We start from the raw sequence: 22141 nt of genomic DNA on the forward strand, positions 1-22141 counted from the left end.
TTGTTGAGGGACTGCCTTAAACTCTGCTTCCTTCCCAGCCTATCCTTTTGGATCAAAGTTTTTCAAGACAGGATTTTAAGCCTGTTGAGGTACATTTCCTTTTTTCCTGCCTACCTCCTATGCCAGGGATTGCCAGGGGAAACAGTGAGAGAGAGATTTAGTCCTCCCATTTATGGCGCTGTGCCAGAAGGCTCCTTCCAAACATGGTGCAAGCCCTTTTGGGCTATTTATGCCCAGGGATGAAGTTTGCTCTCACAGACTCAAATGCAGGATAGATAATAAAAAATAAGCTTTAAAAATACACTGTCCAAAAAAGAGTATTACTCATATTAACATGTCTGGGAATGTTGTGCCTTCTAGTCAACCCAACTTTTCCCTGGTAGTTGGACATTTCTGTGGACTTGAATTAACTAAGCCTTGTCTACGAGAAAGAAAAAATAATCCACACAGCCAGTTGGGTGGGGCTTATAAATTCAGAGAACTTGTACTTTAAAAATGTACATTCTGAAGAGAACGAAAAGAGCCCAATTTTTATCACTTTTTTTTGGCATGCAGTGTTCTGTAGGTGATAAAATCTAGAGACACAGATGAAAGCATTCATATCTGTAACGCTGTACAAAAATCTATCTGCATCAAAGCATCAAGAAGTAAGGGATACAGAGTTAAATTTCTACACAATCTGCAACAATGAAAGCATTCAAAATTTTCCAGAGCATGCTGCTGAGACTGTACTTGAGATTTTTGTCCTTGCTAGTCATCTTGTGAGGTCTGACAGCACTCTTCACTTCCCTAAGCAGGCTCAAGCACATCTTCAACCCATTCTGACTATTGCGGCAGTAATTATGGTATTTTATTTCTGTGAAACAAGAGGGGAAATCAGCTTTATGTGCTAAAACCCAGACGAGGCCATGAATCTGACCTTACACAGCTTTTCAGACAAATCGCATGGCAGTGCAGGTAGCTTTCTTCCTACACATGTAGCATGCTGGTCAAGGGAATCTTTGACTTCCACAGATACCAATCTGCACTAGTCATTTAGACAATACCTGTTCCCTGGGGGTTGCCATAAATGGTAGTTAAAACAGACACTGACCTCTTGGGGACACTGCTGATGAGTTTTTGCTTCCCTGTTTTAGGAATGAATGTCAGCTTTCTCAGTCTACATGGATGCTAATTCACCTCCAGTGACCAGGTCCCCCAATTTCAACTCAAGCATTGTCTGTGTCAGAGGACAGTCTGTCTTTTGGGACTGACTGCAAACCTTTCATTCTAGATTATAATGCAGAAGTGGAAGGGAAGACCCTTGAGTACAAAGGCAGGAACTCGCACATGGGCAGCCCCCGGGGAGAGGACAAGGGCTATGTGTTATACAAGTATTTCAGTCAAAGGGTGAGTGATGTTCCTTGGTTGGTATTCAGACGCCTCACAGACTAGGGAGCAGAGGCAGTGGGAAAATGAACAGAAGCAGAAGTGAATTCTGATTGTGAAATTAAACAGAGAGGCAAACAGACTCCACCAAGCTCCTTAAAATCCCAGAACATTTGACCCTAACCTTTGGCCTGGTGATTCTCAACCATATCCTTAAAGGCATGCCCTAAGGAACAAGATGTGATTTACTTGTTCTGTTTTTATTTTAAGGTACATTGTATCTACAGAATCATATTAATTCTAATATGATCACTGAAATAGCTACTAAAAATGGGATGGTAACTAATTAGCATTAGCTAGAAAGGAGTGAGAAAGAGGTACAATGTTGGAAGGAAAATCATGACAAATAACAATTCCCAGATAATGAATGCAGTTGTCTGTATTTCCAGAGTCTGGGAAACAGGGGAAAAAGCAACAGTCTGGCTACATGTAAACAAAGAGAAGAATTCAGTTTTTCACTGGAAGAGACTCAGATGTTATTGTTAGGATCATTATTATTTTTGTTGTTTTCATTTGGTGACCAGTACTTACCCACTGATAGATGAGTCCACTTCATGCATCAAGGGCACCGACAGGGTTAGAGTATTATCATGCAGAGATTCAGTACGTTCTAGGTTTCCACTGTGCCAGAAAGGAAAAATAAACAAGCTGTAAATCAACAGCCCTTGCAATATATCACACGGTTTCATAGCTACCGCCTCTCCGTCGTGTACTCCAAACCTCTCTATTTGAGTGATGTCAGCTCTCCTTAAGAAGCCTCTTAAAGATTAAGAGTTACATTTATTCATCCCACCTTGGAGAAGGCACACACATAAAGCACGTGTTCTGTGGCTGTTCCTCTGTGGCTGCGACATGATTAGGCTCATATAAAAAAAAAAAAAAACCTATCTTGGAGCAAGGTGTGAATTCAAACAGCAATGCAAAACTACAGCAGCCATCACCCACAGTGGAGAGAAATAAGGACATTTAGACTCCAGCACAAGGGTTCATTTTCTCCCAGCCCTGACTGTATGCCACTTTGTGAGGGATACACACACCCCACAGAGAGTCTTGTCTCAGTAAATGAAACTGTGCTTTCATTGTACCTGCGCTGTACCACAGCACTAATTTGGTGCCACTACAAGCAGCTTTTTGGGTGAGACCCTCGTACTGAACCAGTCATAACCTCTCAGTGGTTCCAGCCCCTCTACCTGTACTTAGTTGCCAAAATGAAAGCACTTCTACTTGACATTTTCAAAGGCTGTGGCCTCAAGTGGTCAAAAGCAGAAGGAGGAAAGAGAAAAGTGAGCAACCATCTCTCCTTTGAGTCAGTTTATTTCAGTGTCAACACTTATGTATGAAGTCTGGGAAAGGTTCCCGAAATGCATGTCTAACACACAGGTTATTCTAATTCTGATGGTGAATCTGCTTGGGGGGATGACAGCTCAGAAGAACAATCTTGAAACACAGGTTACATATAATTCCAATTTCTTCACTTTTGCCTTTGTTAATCAGATTTACTCACAAATCAAACTGGCAAAACAAAATATATGATCCCATTTATTTGAGGTCAGTATCACTGAGGCAACAGCAGGCAGTAACATCCCAAGTGATACCATGCAGACGATGAGTTGCTCAGATTACAAAAACAGAGCCTGCTGGCTACATACAAGCATAGATATAGCTCAGCTTTCTACAACTGACACATTGGCCATGTCTGCTAATAAAACCATGGCCCAGATGGAAAAACCCACAAACTTTCAGTCCCAGGAAAAAAACATTTAATAAAAGCTTTTCCTCTGAATAGGCTCAAAGAAGAGTCCAAAATGGAGACATTTCTCATCCAACACAAATATGGAGATACCATGGTGGCAAGCAGAATAGGCAAGTAGAATTCCATATAGGGTTCATGAGTATGTGCTTATCTGTTTCAAATGGAGCAAAGGTACCGTCAGAAAAGAAGAATATAGCTCAACAAATCTAGCTCTAGAAAAATAGTTCATGCCAGGAAGCACAGAAGAGGGGTTGAGGTGGGGTTTTTTTTAAACAAAAAGAGTAAACATAACATAATGTTTAGTCCTTTCTCCAGTTGATCTATCCTACCACTGAAACAGTCTCTAGTTACAGATCATAGAATCATAGAACGGTTTGGGTTGGAAAAGACCTTAAAGATCAGCGAGTTCCAATCCCCTGCCATGGGCAGGGACACCTCCCACTAGCCCAGGTTGCTCAAAGCCTCATCCAGCCTGGCCTTGAACCCCTCCAGGGATGGGGCATCCACAGTTTCCAGTGCCTCACCACCCTCACAGTGAAAAATTTCTGCTGCCAAATTTGCAGCTTCAAAGGACAGGCTTAAGTGACCACTTGAAGGGCAATACTTACTTGCCCATGGCAGCGTGGCATATCTTCTCTGTGTTCAGCCATTTCTGCCAGACTAGCTCCAGTTTTGTGTGGAAACAATGTGCCCACTCATTCCAGTCTAGCCACAGCACAGACACTTCCCCTCCATGTCCTTATCACTGACTTTACCCCAGGGCTCTCTGCAATTCTTGCAGTAGAAAGATTTTATTACACTTATTTGACAGTGAGGGAAATGAGCAACTTGTCTAAAGTCACTGCAAAAATTTGGGTAATCAGGACTGGAACCTGCACTGTTGTCTTTGGAGGTTCAGCTGAATCCTTCAGAACACTACTGTCCTCTCACCCATCCCTCTGAAATGAGAAACTCTCTCTTAACCCCTCCGAGCACTTGCACTGTGTGTACAAACTGCTATTTATTTCTTTGCTCCATCTATAGGCACTGACTAACCCCTCTCACTGGTACCACACAGAAATCTGAGGAGTTAGGTTACAGAGGAAAGCCCTGTGCCATCCAAGGCAGGGAAATAAGAGGTGCAATCTGGAAAACCCTGGCTGGGCAAATTTAAAGCAGTGCTGACCCATCTTTGCACCAGCTGGCATTCACCTAGCAGACACTGATGCATCTCCCTGACCTAGAAGCTCACAGGGTCATCTGAACACATGATTAATTTCTCCTCATGGAGAATAAAACTTCTCTAACATGCAAGACTTCTCTAACATGCCCCTCCAACACGAGGTCTCACTTTCAGTGTTATTTACCAGCCCCACGTGCTGCAGGATCTTGTTCCCACCTACAGCTGTCACTGCAGGGGAGGACTACGCCTTCTGGGAGCAGTCACTCAGCAACTGCTAGGTCTCATCTCTCATCTCCAGCTGGTCGGTGGGATGTCATCAAATTGGGGAGGAGAATTCAGGCTGGAGATCCTGATTTTGACACAGGAGGATACAAAGTTGGCCCATTCACGCAGTAAGTGGAAGCAGGAACCAGTCACATCCCCAGCACGTCAGGGCAGCAGTTCACGGCCCAGGTTAATGCAGCTGTGCTACCATCAGTCCCCATACACACCCCAACAGTGCCTGGGACTGAATCACCCATGAAGCCTGCTTCTTTGTGGCACATCACCTCAGGCGGCACAGAGCATGCGTCACACCTTTTATTCTGCCCGAGATAAAATCCCTCTGCGCGCATACTTGGCATTGCCCTGCTTCAGTGCCTGCTCCAAGTGCCCTTGGGGAAGTACCCTATTCAGCTGTTTCACGCAGTCTGTCAGAGCTTGCTGAAGATCCAGAGGGGGGAAAAAATAGACATGTAACTTTGGAAACTGTCAGTGAGATCCCTGACCATCTGATGAAAGCATTTGTCTTCTTTGGTTTGCATCCAAGCACGCTGATTTCATTCAAATACTGGAACAAATGGGTCTGCCTGGTGCTGATCATCAACCACAGCTGAGCTGAGCTTGATACAGGGCCCAAAGGGATGGGCACAGAAAAACAAAGGCCTTCCGACTGAGAGAACACAAAATGCTCCTTCAGAAGTGCAACTGCCTGGCGAAGAAAGCCTAAGTATGATCCTACCTCTTTATTCAGGAAGCTGCATCACATGGCTCCTCTACATTTTCAAAGTTCATGCCTTTAGCTCCAGTAATTTAATCTCATTTACTACACATACATGTGTCTACAGCTAGTATCACGCAACTGTCAAGCATATGCAATGTACGCTTCATGCGATGAAGAATATCCAAGTCACCAAGACATACAAAAGTTCCCTTACCTTTGGGCAGTGACAAGGAAAGTAAGCGTTTCTTCCTGGCCAGACAAGTGGCTTGTATCAAAGATCACACTGAACTCATACTGCGCAAAGAAAAAGTGGTATTTAGAGACACTGCATATTTTTTCAAAACACATTTATTCTGAAACTTCACCTATATTTTACTGGCTTAGCTGTACAAAAGTATTTTCATAGATGTGAAAGAGCTTCCTCTACTGTAGAGTAGCTTTTAATTCTTGGCAATTGGTCTGTGTTCAAATCCCAGAAAGTCCAATTTTTCCTTCATTGTGAAAAGGCCTTTACTAGAATTGCCATTCAAAGACATTATCTGCCATGGGAAGAGTTTTCCACTATAAGGGGATCGCTACCTGAAACTACCTCAGCACCAGTCTATATATTACTTGTTGATGAAGAGACCTTTTGATGGAATAAAGATCATACATACCATTGGCCTGCACAGAGACTTGGAGCTAAGGGCACTAGCTAAAGCAGCATTCAGATCATCCCATCATAAATTATAAAATCAGGTGATAATTTTGAAAAGAAAATCTACATTGACGACCACTGTGGCACTACATTAACTTTTCCATGCAATGTTTCTGTCTAACTCCAAAACAGTTTTTGGCCAAGTGAAACAATTTCCAAATTCATGCTAATTTAAATGGCTTGCTGAAAAAAAAACATGAAGATAAGCCAACTATGTCATTCTGGAGCACAACACTGAAAGTCTTACATTCCAGATAATATTTTGCTACTGTATTTATTTTTTTCATTCTATTTAAAAAATTTTAAGATGTTTCAAAAGAGCATGTTGCAGTCAATAAAACATATGTAACTAAAAAAATCATGTTGGTTCAAAGGATATGTCAATTCGAATGGAAAGGATTAGTTTTTGAAACTGAAATTTTCTGAAAAATTTCAGACTCATTTTGCTCAGGTCATCCTGAATTTATTCTTCATCTTCTCACCTGTCTGGATTGGTCATTTGTACAGCTCAGTTTAGTGACAGAAATAAGCCAGCTGGATTTCTAAACATTATGAGAGAACTCATCTTCTGCTATACTGAACAAAAACCTCTTTAAAAGCTACCAGGAGACCATAATATGAAAAAGTCATTAAGACATTTTCATTGCAATTTGTACAAATTCAGCTGCACTGTGATGTGAGAGAAAACAAAAATAAAACCAGAGTAAGGCAACATAGAGAATCCTCTTCTAATTTTCTGCAGTGGAAATATGCAAGTTTTTTGTAGCTGCAACTCTTACATCATTTTTCAAGAGCACCGCATTGCGGTGCACAGGGTACTGTCATCGGCTCTATCTGGTGGGAAAGAGGACAGCTAACCTCCGTAACTGTGAAAGGCTTGGATATCTAGGTTAGAAAGCTACAGAAAGCATCCGTCACCGACATTTAACACAGCAGTTGCCCTTCCAACTGCTCCCTGGACACAAAGGGGTGAATGGCCCATCACTCTGCAAATGCAAATATCACATTACCCTAGATTTCGATCTCATGAAAGGAAATCCCACGCTGCACTTGAGGAAGTCTGACTCCAGCAACTCACAGGCAATGCCCAGCTCTTCCTGAAAGAAAATAAAAAGGACCATGAGATGAAAGATTTGGGGATAAAAAGAGGATTACTAAGAAATACCATTGTGATGAAGTATCGTAGAAAGCTACACACTTCCCACCATAGCACTGTTACTCCCAGAAAAATAATACTCATTGAATAAGGAAAAGGGTAACTCAGACCATCAGTTGTTCCCTCTGTTTCTCAAGAGAGCTTTCAAACAGTCCAGAACCCAGGTTCTCTGAGGTAATTTTTCCAGGTACCACTATGATAAAGAAAGAATTGTGCTGCCAACAGTGACCAAACCATGTCACACAGAGATGCTGGAGAAAACGTTAATCTGGTCCTGGTGTCATTCACTGCCCTCATCTCTTTCTCTGATTATCTGATCATTATCTGATTATATGATTATTTATCTGATTATTATTATTTATTTATATTTCTGATTTTTTTTAATATTTATTATTTCTCTCTAGATTATCACTGGAGTTACGTTATTGATCTTATGCGGCTACAATATGAATGCTTAAATTTAGATATCCGAATCTGGAAATTAACTCAATTCTAGACATGTATCTGAGAATCTCTTAGCTACAAGATACGTGATTTATTTGACCTGTTTATGGTATCTACAACAGTTTGCGAAAGCCAGCCTCTGTGTCCCTATGCACACTTCCCAAATCACTTAAAATATGAGTTCTGCTTAAACATGCACTTAAAATGAAGCATGCACTTAAAATTAAGCATTTACATGAATACCGTTCTCAGCTAGAACAAGCACATGTGGAAGTAGCTTTCTGAACCATGGACTCAGGCTATAAGCATCTCCAGAAAATGCCTCTCTACCTTTCACATTCTGACCTGAGCACAGCATTAGGGCTCTACAGACGTTACTATTATCCTAATTATGAATCTGACAGCATTCACATTCTTAAACTTTTAACTGATTCCTGTGACATCTGAAAGGCAAGGTCTCCTTTATCTTCAAAATCATGGTTCAAATCAGGGTGCACATTTATAGAAAATTATACCCCTAATGCCACCTTTATCTGACTCAGGCAGTATTTCACTGGTTTCACATGAAAAGAAAATAACATAAGGAGAAAATCCATGCATGCTTAGAGATGCGTGATGGTGTGACCATGACTCCAGTTCTACTCAAATGGCAGAGCAGTGGCCTCCACATTCAGCTTCTTTATGGATTTATTTCCTTGCAATCTTCAGTAGGTCTATTTCTAGAAACATAAAAGATGGCACTGCCCAGCAAATCAAATATCCAGTTTCAGTCATACAAAGCTGCCATCCTCATATGCTGAGGCAGATTTTCTCCTCTATTTAACACAAAATAGCGCAGCAAGTGCTTCACGGTGAAGCATCCCCTCCACTTGCCTTTTCCTCTTGGCAATCCGGGAGGTTCTCCAGTTTTATGTGAGTGATCAAGTGAACAGAAACTCTGAGCAGCTGCATAACCAAACAAAATTTCACAGCTGTTTCCTCTGAGAACCTTCTTGGTTCTGTGTTGTTCAAATGTCTCTTGCTGTGGCAACCTATGAACTCTCTTTCACCAACCCCCAGCCTCTGTTCGTTCAAGAAGGGTTTCTGTTTACATAGCTGTCTGGTGGTGAGAGTGACCAGACAGACCCAAGAGCCTGCCTCCTCTCCTCAAGGCCATATCACTTCAGAGATGTCAAAAAACACGATAACAGAAAGAACTCTCATCTCAATAATGGAAGAAGCTCAATACTTCTTCATTTTGCATGTTGGAGGCTGCCTGTCTTTGCAGCCCTAAGAGCAGGCAGGCAGATGCCCATTGTTCTATAAAGGTCTGTTAAGGAAATGATAATGTTACGTTGGCTAGTTTTAATGCTGCTGCTTGCAACAGCTTAATGGATGCAGTTAAATTGACTTGAACGACCCTCTGGCTTCATTAGCATACCATCCAGTTTAATAGTAATACATTATTAATGCTACAAAGTCGAACTGTTCAATGCTAGGAAACAGCAGAAATAAGTTTGCTGGCACCACCCTGGTTCAGCCTTCTGCACATTCCTCAATCATACAGGTTACCCAGAAAACTTTTCCATGGATCCCTTGTCCTGTTCTGCGATTAGGATGGACAAGCTCAGCTAATGTGTAAACATTTTGTTTTTCCTTCACTGCTCACTGTTCAGCTCACAGGCTTTATTTCCAGCACACTGTTTTGGAGAGAGAAGGAAAATTGTTTCTTCATGGGCTTTCCTACGGTGTTCAGCTCTGTAACATGTGGACACTCCATAAACACTAAATAAATTCATTTTTCATGCTATTACAGCAAGCTGAAGGGTTGGTGCTGTCCTATCTAACAAATAGAGAATAAATAGGGAAACAGTGCAACTCAGGCCTTCCAGAAATTTTAGAAGCCACTTCTCACTGATGTTAGGTAATACTTTTAGGGTGCAATGCTTCTCTATGACAATATAACCCAGCTGAGAACCCAACTCACGGCATGAGTTTCCATAGCATTCTCTAGTTTGCTTAGAAAACATAGCCAAAGGGGTTGGACGTTTCCCATACAACTAGCCAGTGTGAAGCTTTATCTGGAAAACTTTCACAGCATTTCACATTCTTAGGAGAGTCAATCAGATAAACAGAGAGCTAATTAGCAAATAGCTGTGCTATTACTATATAAGAAATGCAGACCTGAGTGTGAGAAACATGTACCTTAGGCTGGCTCACAGTGTTTCTCAACATCTTTTATCGCAGAAATAAAAGTTCCTGATAACTAGAACATGAGCAACGATGCAGTCAAGTTCTAACTCCATTACAAGGAGCACATGGGGAAACAACAACTCAATCTAAATTCTGTAGCATAATGCTGCCAAGCACAACCCCTGGGGCATGTAATTGGGTGTATGAGCAGAGATGTAACAAAATGGCCTTATTTTTGGATGTAAGTGTTAATATTAATGTGTGGTTTCAACTAAGTAATGTAGGAAGCTGGTAATGATCATATTAACATAGTGTATAGAAGCAACAACCTGGCAATGTTATTATTTTCTAAATTTAAGACTTGAGAAATTTCAGCAATGCTCATGTTCTTCCTTAGTTCTTCCCCATCTCTCTGCTGTTTCAGATATTCGCCTCAAGCACCACGCAGTCTTCACTGAGGGACACTAGCTGTCTCCTCCATTGGTGTCTTTGGCCAGAAACTGTCTCAGCAGAAGCAGGCAGGTGCTGAACATGGGAGCTGAGTATATCTGACTACAGGCTGGCAACGCGGGATGTGCCTCGGAGCAGCATCTCCTCATATTCATGTCCCTGATTCATACATTATGTGCAATCAAATCCTTACTGCCCAAAACAACTCAGACACCTAACCAGGAGAAAGTAAAGCAAGTTAACCACACAGATGGGATGCTGGATTATGGGACCATTATCTTACCCCGGAATAACTCAAGACTATATCCTTTTGCTGGCTTCACCTAGCTATCTGGGGATCTAACGTATGGAACTACCCCAGATTTTGCTCTTTTCCTTTCACAGAGATTGTAACTGGACTGCAAGAGAACCACATGGTTTTCAGGCCACGTGAGGTAAGTTATCACTAAGAAAATAGCTTGTCAGCACTAGAACAGGTCATACCAAATAAGTCGTTCACCGCATGTACTTTGGCATTTAAAAAGTCTGTCTTTCCATTATAGTATTTGATGGGCCCAATGTTCTCATGGTACAAAGGTGGGACCAGTGCCAGCTGAAGCACAAAACCAGATTACTTAAGGTATGATCCTGGAAAAGGCCCCTTATTAGAACCAAACCCAGCTGCCGTTTGTCCCCCTTCCTCCTGAAACAAACATTTTTAGAAGATTTCTTAAATATTGTTCACTTTGACCTTGAAGGGTCCTTTTCCAAGTTGGTTAGCTGCCAAATCTAAGACTTAAAAAGAAGGAAAAGAGCAGGCCTTTAGAAAACAGTAAGAGAGAATTGTTGGTGGAAGAAAGGTTTCCTGGCTCTGGATAAAACACAGTCACAGGTCAGAGACTCTGCCTCTGGGAAGACTTTTCATGTTGATATACCAACACAACATATTGCTCCTAATTGAGTTCCCTCTTCTTGAACGCAGATGACCAAAACCAGCCACCATACGTGAAATGGCACAGCCCAAAAAAGGATATTGAAACTTCCTCAGCTTCACCTTTACGAACTGTTTTCTAATCAGATTGCATTTTTTTTTTCCCCCAAGGGAGTCTCGCGTAGTTTGTATGTGATGACTTATTGATCAGCCAATACACCATAACCCTCCTCTGCCTCATTTTTGTCCAGCCAAAACCCTCCAACCTTCCAGAACCTGATCTGGCAGTTCATAGAATCGTATTCTGTTTTTATTTTTCCCACCCTTAGGATCATTCATTTCTTCCCCAATGGCAGAGCAACTCCTCTGAACTGATGTTGGCCCCAACCCAGAGTCATCATCATGCTTCCTCAACTTGCTCCCACCGCTTATCCCCACCCACAATTGATTGCAGGCTCTTTGCCTCAAGCATCTCCTTAAGTAATCTCCCCCAGCCTGTTAACTCCCTTTCAACAATCTCCAGTATCAGGCTTTTATCTATCTGACAATGCTTCTACCAAATTATGACTCTCAGCAAAGCAAACAAATACAAAAGTATAGGTCACTTGTGCTATTTTGCACTCAACCACCGCTGTCACAGAGAAGGTGTGAATTCAACTACCCTAACACTTATTTACAGGCTGTCAGCTGTCTGCTTTTCTAAGCACACAAGCTACTAGTAGATACTAGATCTGAAATGTCAACAGGGAGATGCAACAGAACAATACCCAACTTGCAAAATGATGTGCCAGACATGGCTCTGATTTTTTTTTTTTTTAATAAAATCATACCAGGATAGTCAAGAGAAAGTTACATTAATTTCTGAACTTAGGGTAAATTCTGTACTGCTCTGAACACTCTGTGCAAGAGTTGACCTCACCCTTTTAAATACTCTTCTGATTAGCTGTTGTTTTTTAATGGATTAAAATCATTAATGAAAGGCACTGAAAAGATCTTCATTGCAGAATTGTTAAGATAATCTGTAAAATTTTTTGGAAGGGAAAACCCCCCAACTTGTTAGAAAGTGTATTTACCAGCAGTTTATATTTCTCTTTCCTTAGCTATACTCAAAGCTTTGTTGTTGCTGCTTAGATGGAAAAAAGTCTCCCCTATAAATCCTGGCTACTAGCACATATGCTCTGGAACAGAGGAGAAAATGTCCTGGAAGCCTTGATAATATGTTGGCAGAACACTCTTGTTTTGAAGAAGTTGAGAATTTATTTAACTTGTTAGTTTTTTTTATGCTGCTGCACATTTTCCAAAGGGTACAAAAGAAGAATGACAAGATTGAATACTGAGGAACCCTGCACTTGTTGCCAGAGCACACACTCTTGTTACTGCTTTTCTTGTTCTTATTGGTTTTCTTGCTCTATAAGGCCTGTCTGCACTTGACACCACAGGGGACCACAAACAGTATCTTCATCCCAGAAGTCCTAAAACAAATACACTATGAAAATATCACAAAGGGGGGCTACTTGCACTGACCACGCTATGCTAAGTCTCAAAAGCTAGATACTATGCATCCATCTACTACATATTCTCCAGTATATAGACTTCACAACTAACTCTCCCCACTGGTTATTTGGAAATGTAGGTTCTCTGACCTGCATCAAAGGTAGAGGCTTCATTCAGGCAAAAAAAAAAAAAAAAACCAAAAAAAAAACCAAAACAAAACCCAGTTTTGCTAAATTTGTACAGTCTTTTATTCTCATATGGACCCTAACTTAAAATACATACTTATACCTCAGTAATTCCAATTTGTACTCTTGGTGAAGAGGGAGACTTTCCCGAGAGTTTAGATGAACATCTGGATGCTTTGCTCTACCCAACAGGACAATTATACAGATATGAAATGAATCTTAAGAGCTTCTTACTTCTGGGAGATATCACTGAATATGTCTGCTCACAGCTGGTAATCTGCTTCCAACACATTTAGCTAGCAAAGCCAGATAGCACAGACACATCCAACGTCAGGAACATAAAATAAAGGCTCACCTCTTTGATGATATTTGAGGTGGCTTCTTCAAATCACTCTTCATAATCTTGTCTACGCCCTTCATTCACAACAACTTGTGGGTTTCCTTAGGGTTTTGAGACAATAATTCTTGTTTTGCTCCTACCCTTATCTCTCCTTGCCTCATAATCCTCTTGATGCCTTCACGGAGGCTTTCAGGATATGAAGATTTGTCAATTCATTTAACAGCTACTCCCTGGGCATACTGATGTACTTTCTTTCCACAGCAACTGAGGTCACCAAAGAATGTGGTTCATAGTTACCCACATGTAGAGCAATTAGGGATCCCCTGAGCTCCTGAAAGCTTGGGTATTTTTTTTTCAGACAAAAAGACTGGCTTGGGCTGAACTTCCCTATGACTGAGAGCAAGTGCAGCTCAGAGTAATTTAATCTTGGAGGCCCCTTCTTGTGCATACAACAGCTCAGGTTTTCTAACACAAAATTCCACAGATACCATGCTTTCCTCCAAAATGGGGCTTTGCTGGGTATTTCAAAACTGCAAGAACACAATGAGGAAAAGACGTACAACAACTCAAGCAAAAAATCACCTGAAATGACTGAAATGGTGGGTCTGATCTATCTCAGGTACCTCTTAAAAATTGCTCTGATTATCAGCCCTGAAAGCCCTTTGGGCCTCGGTTTTATTTGTCCAACTAGCAGCCTGATGCCTGCTTTGTCTCTTTGTCAGCAGAACTCTCTGTTAGCTGCACAGACAGTTAATATTTCCTCCGTGTTTCTGGGCTGGACCCTGCCAGGCACAGGCATTCCCCAACTCCTTCAGCCCACAGCCAACGCTGAAGGCATCAGCAACTTGCTCACATTTGGAAATCTCAGTATTACACAAACTGAGCCAGCAGGTTTGGGGTCGGGTTTTCCTTTTTTTGTTTATCTGTTTCAGAAGTTACAAACGCACAAAGCATTCAAACACCCACTGCCATCGACGCCCAGCTCCCAGGGGCCAGTTTCCCAGGTGGTGGCGGTGGCACAAGGTGGTGGCGCTGCGCCACCTGGCAAGGCCATGAGTCCTCTCATGAGCTGTGAGCACACAACGTGGCCTGGGAAAAAAAAAAAATCCTATTGCTGATAGTAGCTTTAGAGATGGACTGCAGCGGTCTGGCACAGGTGGCCACTGGCTTTAAAAGCAATCAAAAATCCAGGAAAAATTCTCATGTGCATTTCAGGGAAATTCTGTTTTCAGACCAAAAATCTCATGAGTTTTATTACAATTTTTTGACACACAGTTTACTCAGCAGCTTCAAGGAAACACCTTTGTGTTCAAAAACTCATCTGCATGCAATTCTCCACTTGCCAAAGCAAAGTGCGACAGAAACACACGTAAGGAGGAAAAAGATGTTCATGATGGAAAGAAATTAAGATGGCTTTACTCTTTTAACAGAACAGCTCTGTTGCCTGAGCTTCACGGGTTTCTTCTGTTGTAAATAATTTCCAAACACAGGTGGAATGCAAGTAGCAATGTGAATAACACAAAGGACAAGTCAATGATAAATCAGTAGCAATAGCAACTATAATATGAAATAATTGTTAATCATCACCTGCTCGGAAAACTATTATGGAGAGGGAGATATAGACTTAATATGGACTTGCTCATCTAGACATCATCATGAAACTAGCATCTATCTAACCTCTTGAACACAATGATTGAAGAATATTGGATATCCAATCAAATTATACAATGCAATCAAAAGATTTTGCTTGTGCACTGCAAAGGTCTGTTTCAAAGGTGTCACAAGGACTGAAATTTTTAATTTACTTTTCAACACACAGATATTCCCTTAACAAACCAAATGAGCAAATGCAAATATTGCACATCATTAATTCTGCAACTCCACAAATTGTTGTTTCACCGGTGAAGACCCTTATCATTCCTGCACTTACATAAGTGAGCAAAACCACAAACCTGAGTATGCTGACGTGCATGCAGCCAATGTGCATATAAAGATCTGGGGGAGTGCAGTGCTTGGACCTGTAACCTGATAATGAATTGATCTTTTGATTCATTATCAGAAAATAAGCTTGAAAGGGGCTTGGGGAACATCAACAGTTGTTTCATAAAAAGAACTAGGGGGGAAAAAAAAAGTTTTCTTTGGCATTAGGGAGAGATTTCCTGTCCTATTCCATGATCTCACTAGTAAAAGCTGTAGGCACACCCCACCCCCAGCCCAACAAGCCTAGCTTCAAACATCTTGGATTTGCTGTTTATTTTGTAAGAACAACTATTTCTATATAATTAATCAGAGCCTCCTGCCTCTTCCCTCTCTGCCCTGGATGGAACCTATTTATAGATCATGAGCTCACTGATCCCAGTCGACACAGCAAATCCTTGAGTAAAAAGGGAGAGAAAGACAAAACCTTTTCTATTTATTGTGTATTCCCAACATTTTCAGTTTTTCTCTTTCTCTCCCATAAACACTTGTCTTAACTGGCAAAAAGCTAGTGCAGCAGATTTTTAAAGCACACCATCTCAGAAGCTGAAGAAGCATCATAAATTGTTCGCTCAGCTCACGTAGGTGATTAATCCCCCAAAAAAGTTTAAAAAGCAGTCAACAAAACCAAATGTGGTTTCGCTGTCTTTTAAGGGACCTGCAGGGCAGGTGGTGAAAGTGAAGTTATAAAGAGGGATTTGGTGCCACACTAACTCTAATTTTTAACAGACCAGTTAGACTTACATCAGCTTTCACTGTACTACACAAGTCAGACTTCCACCTGCCCACAACGCCCATCCACTGGAGCACCCTTGGGCATGACCTGGGTGTAATTAGTACCATAAAGAACGCTCTCTAAATTTGGGCACAGTGTGCTGTATAACCAAGTCACGTAAAGCTTGTTATTTAGGATAAACTGCTAGACTGTCCCCCAAGTACAGGATGGTAGCCTGTTTTACAGTGGTGGATGGATGACCAGTGCCCCCAGTGGAGTTGTCCAGGTGAGCAACGTCTGGAGACACCAGCCTTTCCCTCTGATGTCTTTCCTATGTCTCAGAAAAGTTTGGAATACAGATGAGAGTCTTATTCGTGCTTTTATATCTTTCCACAAAGGCAGTCACAAAGGAAAACAGTTCTCAGCAGAACAAATATGTATTTTTTGGAATCTGGCTTGTAATGACAAGTTCACGTGTCTGAGGCCATCCCTCCCCCGCCCCCTGCAGCAGCAATTAGCATCTGAGAAGTGACATCATTGCTGACACCATCAGTCTGGGAACACATGCTGGGGCTCTGGCCCCTGCAGCTACCTCCATGCCCCAGGGAACCTGCTTTAGCTCAGGCTTGGCACTGGTGCCTCTTTGCTCAGTGCAGGGGGCTGCTGGGCCAGTCAGGATAACCTCAGGCTCCTGAAGGCCTCTCTAACTCCTGAATACAACCCAAACCAAATGTTTTTCCAGCGCCAGAAAGCTCAAGCTGCCTTTTCCCTCCCATCTCCACAAGCCCCTAATACTTCCTAAATCCCATTGAGGAGGAACCACCTGAGCTGAAAGGCTGCAAGGAGGAGGCCAGCAGCTACCTCGACTACAGGCACTAGAAACTTCCCAAGGAAGCCTCTTGTCACGCCATTTTCTGGGCATTTTGCTACCTGAGGCTTTGGAGGAGTAGACAAGGCCTTGAGAGCTTCCCACAACCACTTTCTGCCAACGCTCCTCCTTGCTTTGAAAACTCATCTTGGGCTGGGGGTGGCTTTGGGATGGGATTTGCCTGCTTCCATGGAAGAACAATCCTGGAAATGTCAGAGGAAGGTCAGTACCAGCCCCAAAATCAGTTCATTAATTTTCGACCAAAAAAGGAAGAGCATTCTTTTCATGGGAAGGATTCAGATGAAATCTGTCCCTTGCAGTATTTAAGCAAAACTTGTCTTGAGCAGGTTGGGGCAGGGAGCCCCACTTGCGCTTGGATCCCTTTTTCATTTCTCTCACTTGCAAATTGACCGTCTCTTTTGTCTTTCCTTCTTTTAAAGGATGCAAAGCAATGACAAGGTACTTCTAAGCAAGACAATTTCATTTCAGACTGTATTATGATCAGCTGTCTCTCAGAAGTGGTCTTTCTTGTTTGCTGTGTCACTTCACCTCTTTAGAGAGCCAAGAAAAGCAAGGACAAAAGGGCTGTCTGCTTGTAGGATAGGGCAGTAACTGTCACTCTGCAATTATAAAGCTACTAAGAATGCAAAGTAGTGAAGCATTAATTTTGGAATACAAGACAGTTTCACAAGTTGGACCTACCTGATGAATAGTTTTAATATAATTCATGTCTATCATTACCAAGAAATTACTACCTTTCTAAGCCTGTATGAACTCATGTTTAATAAAACCAAATAAAAGCTGTTCCAGTGATCCAGTTTTTTCCTGTCCTTTGTAATCCTCACTAAAGAATCAGGCTCATAACTTCTACTAAGACACAAGTGCCTTTCACATAAGAAGTACTTTCTATAGTGGAAAAATGTAATTATTGCTTGGAATAGAAAGAGAAAGAATTCTTTGCTTGGAAGTCTCTGGTTAAAACAATAAACAGGCCCCTTTGCTCTTGCTCTTCTTTGCATGCAGCATTTCAAAACTAAGTACAGTCCCTAGGGAAAAAAGAAAAAGAAAGAAAAAAAAGCTAACATCAAACTTCATTTGAGGTCTACTGCTCATGCTATTTTCCAGCTGAAGCAGACAGACAAAAGTATCTACTGGTTTCAAACTGGGATTAACCCTTTGGCTCCACTCACAACCATAACCTGATTTCTTCTCCATAGGCAGTTCAGATAAGAAATGGGAGAAGGATGTCATGATTGTATTGGAGCTGGTAAGATATCACACTGTGTCAGGTACCTTCACAGATACCTGGCCTCACAGATATTTCAAAATATAAGTTGCTCCTATTTCTATACTCCTTGCCCTGCAAATACACGCAGATAAATCCATGGCTGCTGCACTAAAAAAAAAAAAATAAATATAAAAAACAAAGGGGGTAATAATAAAGCTAAGACTTTTTTTTTTTTTTTTTCTTGAAAAAAAGAGCTGACACAACTGGAAACATCATTCAACTTTCAGAATTTCGGGGCTAATAATAAAGCTAAGACTTTTTTTTTTTTTTCTCTTGAATCAAAGAGCTGACACAACTGGAAACATCATTCAACTTTCAGAATTTCTGACTATTCCATCAATTCCCCCGAATGCTTATTTCTGGGAAGAAAAAAAAAAAAAACCAAAAAAGACTGCTCTGCCTTAGCTGGAGAAGGACTAGGGACATACAGGACCCCTGAGTTGACTCGGTGTCATCAAAAGTATTTGTATTTTCAAACTATTCATACTGTACCATTTTTTGAACAAATCCATCTGCTTTCTTTCATACACGCACTCACACATCCATGCACACATGCATTGACTTATTCACTAGCAAGGCACAAGGCAAAATAAAAAGGTAACTGTGTACTTGCAGCCAAGCAAAAGAAACCATTTCCTAGAGCCAAAATCAGTAACACACACGCTGCAAATGACCCGAACACAGACACTTTACAGAAGGTATTTTGTACCCCACAGTAATTACTGATGGCAATAACTTACCATCAGTAGGTATTATAGTTGAGGAGGCAAGCACATGCAGGTGACGCTCACATTTGTGGGGTCTTTTCAGAAGATTTTTATACATGCCACTTACTTTTGCATGAGTTTTCTATCTCGATATTGGAAAGGATGGCAATCACCACTTCTAACACGGATGCTAATCACACAGATCATTTCATATGTTGTTTAGTTTAGAGAAGAGGAGGCTGAGAGGAGACCTTATCACTCTCTACAACTACCCGAAAGGAGGGTGCAGTGAGGTGGGTGCTGGCCTCTTCTCTAAAGTAACAAGTGATAGGACAAGAGGAAGTGGCCTCAAGTTGCACCAGGGAAGGTTTAGCCTGGATATTAGGAAAAATTTCTTCACTGAAAGAGTGATCAGGCATTGGAACAGGCTGCCCAGGGAAGTGGTTGACTCACCATCCCTGGAGGTGTTCAAGAAATGTGTAGATGCGGTGCTTAGGGACATGGTTTAGTGAGTTAGGTGGTGTTGGGTTGGACTTGATGATCCTTGAGGTCTTTTCCAACCTTAATGATTCTATGATTCTATGATTCTATATTCTCATTTTTCAGACCACACGTGGTATGAAGCACCCCTTTCTTTTGTTTGCTTCCTACCATAGACAGCAGGATAGTAGAAAAAAAATCATCACCCCCTCCTAAATCCACTCAGCTGATTTACTAAATGCCTTCCCCAGCTACTGTTTTAGGTAGCCACTGCTGTAAATGAAATACGGTATTCCAAATTACTCAACAAGATGTAGAGCTTTCCATTCTAAAGGCACAGTGTCATTTACTGGCATGATGCAGGCAACAGCCTTTTGCATCCAACCACAGGACAGTGAGGAAACCGGAAGAAAACAACAGGAAGCAAGCCGGCCAGCTGAACCACCACCAACCATAAGGCAAATGGGAAAGGGACTCAGCAACCTCCTCTCTGTTTGGAGCACTGGTCTGGACCCTGCTCTCCAGTGGGATCCCAGTGCTGGCTGCAAGTGCCACAGCATCAGGAACAGTCTCTGAGATGTTAATGCAGTCCAATACAAAGCTGGCAACTTGGGACTAAATCTAATCCAAACTCCATCTTCCCCACGTACTTGCACCTTATTTTAGAATTTGTACCTTTACTGGTCTGGTCCAATGATTCTGCCAAGCAGGCAGGCCCATGAGTAGACACCCACCGGATTGTGAGCCAACTGGGATAGGAAATTCAACACAGACCACTCCTTGCAAGAGAGACACTTAGAAACAGTTGAACATGACATACATTTGTTTGCTCTCTGCATCCCTTGATGACAAGTCTCATTTTAAAAAAGAAACCTGCAAAAGGTCCCTTCCAACCCAAACTATTCTATGATTCCATGATTCTATGTTCTTCAGGTTCCACATAGAAAAACACAGTATAAGCCTGAGGAAAATAAAGACTAAGGGAAAATCAGGTTTCTGATTCCACAGTGATATATTTAAAAAGCAACCATAAAAGCTATTACACAAAATACCTCTGACACATTCAGCTAAATTCAGCAGTAATTTAGATTGTACTATGCCTAAAAAACTTTTCTCTATAAACTGGAGAAACTTTGTGGGATTAAGTGCCTGTCCATACACAAAGCAGTTATCCACAAAAGAAAATTAAGTCTTGAGAGTCCAAAAAAAGCATGTCCAGAATTATACACTGGCATGTTCCTGTATTCTTCATACCATTACATGTATATCCAAACTATGTACGCTATTGTAATCTGTCAGCAGTGCATTGCATTTGATTACACCCTTACTTCAAAAAAAGATTGTGGATGAACACCTATCTTTTTACCTTTATTATCCCCTCATGATCTGTGCATAGGAATATTGAGATAATCTTAATAACACCAGTGCATTCTCATGTGCATGAGTCCACGCTCTCCAACAACCCAGGGAAAAATCAGAGACAGGGAAGCCATTGGGAGGAGAAAGGGCTCTGGGGTAAGCTTTCCTTCATCTCACTTCACATGTAGATGTGTGTATATATGTGCTCACACACATGTATCTCACTCTACTAAATCACAGTTGCATGGCAATATTAAGAGGAATTGGTTTACAGATTACCCATGGGTTATACACGTAATTATTCCAGAATAACAATAACACATCTTCAAAACACGCTTCTCTTAAAATTAAAAGCAGAAAAAAAATTAAGCAGCAGAAATCAAATAAATTAATCAACTTCAATTTCATAGTGGTATTTCTGAAAGCATGGATAATATATGCCCACATTTACCGTAAGACAACCTTCTGTGTGTTAGGCATCAATTATACTAAATAGTGCAACACAGCTATTCACTCTTAGCGTTACAATAAAAAGTTTAAATTAATAACGAGTTCAGGAAATAAATTCAAATAGGATCAACTACACAGTTCAATGAAAAAGCAAATGGAAAACCTCACAAATCAAAAAATAAAATTAAACCCAAACTGGATGAGGAAACACAAACAATAAAATCAAGCCTTCCCCCCACCTTCCTTCTTCTCTGGTGGTAATTTTCAAGTGTAAAGAGTAATATTAAGGTAATAACAATAATAATGAGTTTGTCACTGGGTATTTTCCTGGAATTAATAAACCTTAGCTCAACCTACAATTCCCAACAACCAAAGCCAAATCTGAAACCCCAGGAAATGCCTTTTGCAAACACACAAAGGTTTGGGAGTTTTGGTTTTTCTCTTTCAGAAATTCAAGCACAAGGCACATCACGGCTTCTTCCACAGAAAGAACTGATGACATGATAAATCCTACATAACCTAGGGACACTGCTGAAATGCAAAGGTATAATCCATTACCTACTGCACCGGGATATTGAAACAGGTTATATATATATATATATATTTAAAACAGAAGCTTAGCAGTTCACATGTAAGGCTTTACTTTAGGAGGTGCCACTCCACTTTATAAAGCAGCTTTTTAGGGTGCTCCTCCTTTTTTCCCTTGCTAAGTGGAAATCGCGGCGTTACTACTCTGCAGATGGTTACAGCCAAAAGTCAAGCGCAGTTCTGGCCTCTTCCCAAAGGCAGGCTGTGAAAGTGCTGCCGGCTGGGAACGCGCCTGGCTCGACAACCCCTGCAGCCTGCTGGGGCAGGGGGGCCGCTGAGATAGCCCTGAGAGGAGGGCCACCCGCTCCCCCCCAGAGCCTGCAGTGGAGTCAACTGAAACGCTTCTCCCTCTTCCTCCCCGCCTTGCTCCATGACTCTGGTCTTGATGAAATGCCACGGGAAGCTCCCTCTCTGAAAAAAAACAGATTTGGGGCCCGAAGGTTACATCTCTGACCATCAGCTGGTCCAGGAGGAGGAAGCCTGCCTTACCTAGTTTTCTAGAAGGCATCAAGGCTCTCCTGAGAGCTTTCCCACCA

General features: G+C 41.6%; 1 protein-coding gene across 1 annotated transcript in view; it reads right to left on the minus strand.

The window, feature by feature from the left end:
- LOC104469394 (integrin alpha-9-like) overlaps nt 1–22141 on the minus strand; it is a gene marked incomplete at its 3' end in the record, with an annotated part of 86670 nt that overhangs the window by 19001 nt on the left and 45528 nt on the right. Inside the window, exons 7-9 of the mRNA XM_010083875.1 lie at nt 7033–7119; nt 5540–5619; nt 1960–2049 (exon numbers count right to left, since the gene is read on the minus strand). Coding sequence (XP_010082177.1) covers nt 1960–2049; nt 5540–5619; nt 7033–7119 — 257 coding nt within the window. The remainder of the gene's footprint in view (nt 1–1959; nt 2050–5539; nt 5620–7032; nt 7120–22141) is intronic.

This window comes from Pterocles gutturalis, unplaced genomic scaffold (genome assembly GCF_000699245.1).
Source record: "Pterocles gutturalis isolate BGI_N339 unplaced genomic scaffold, ASM69924v1 scaffold13595, whole genome shotgun sequence".
Lineage (NCBI taxonomy): Eukaryota > Metazoa > Chordata > Aves > Pterocliformes > Pteroclidae > Pterocles > Pterocles gutturalis.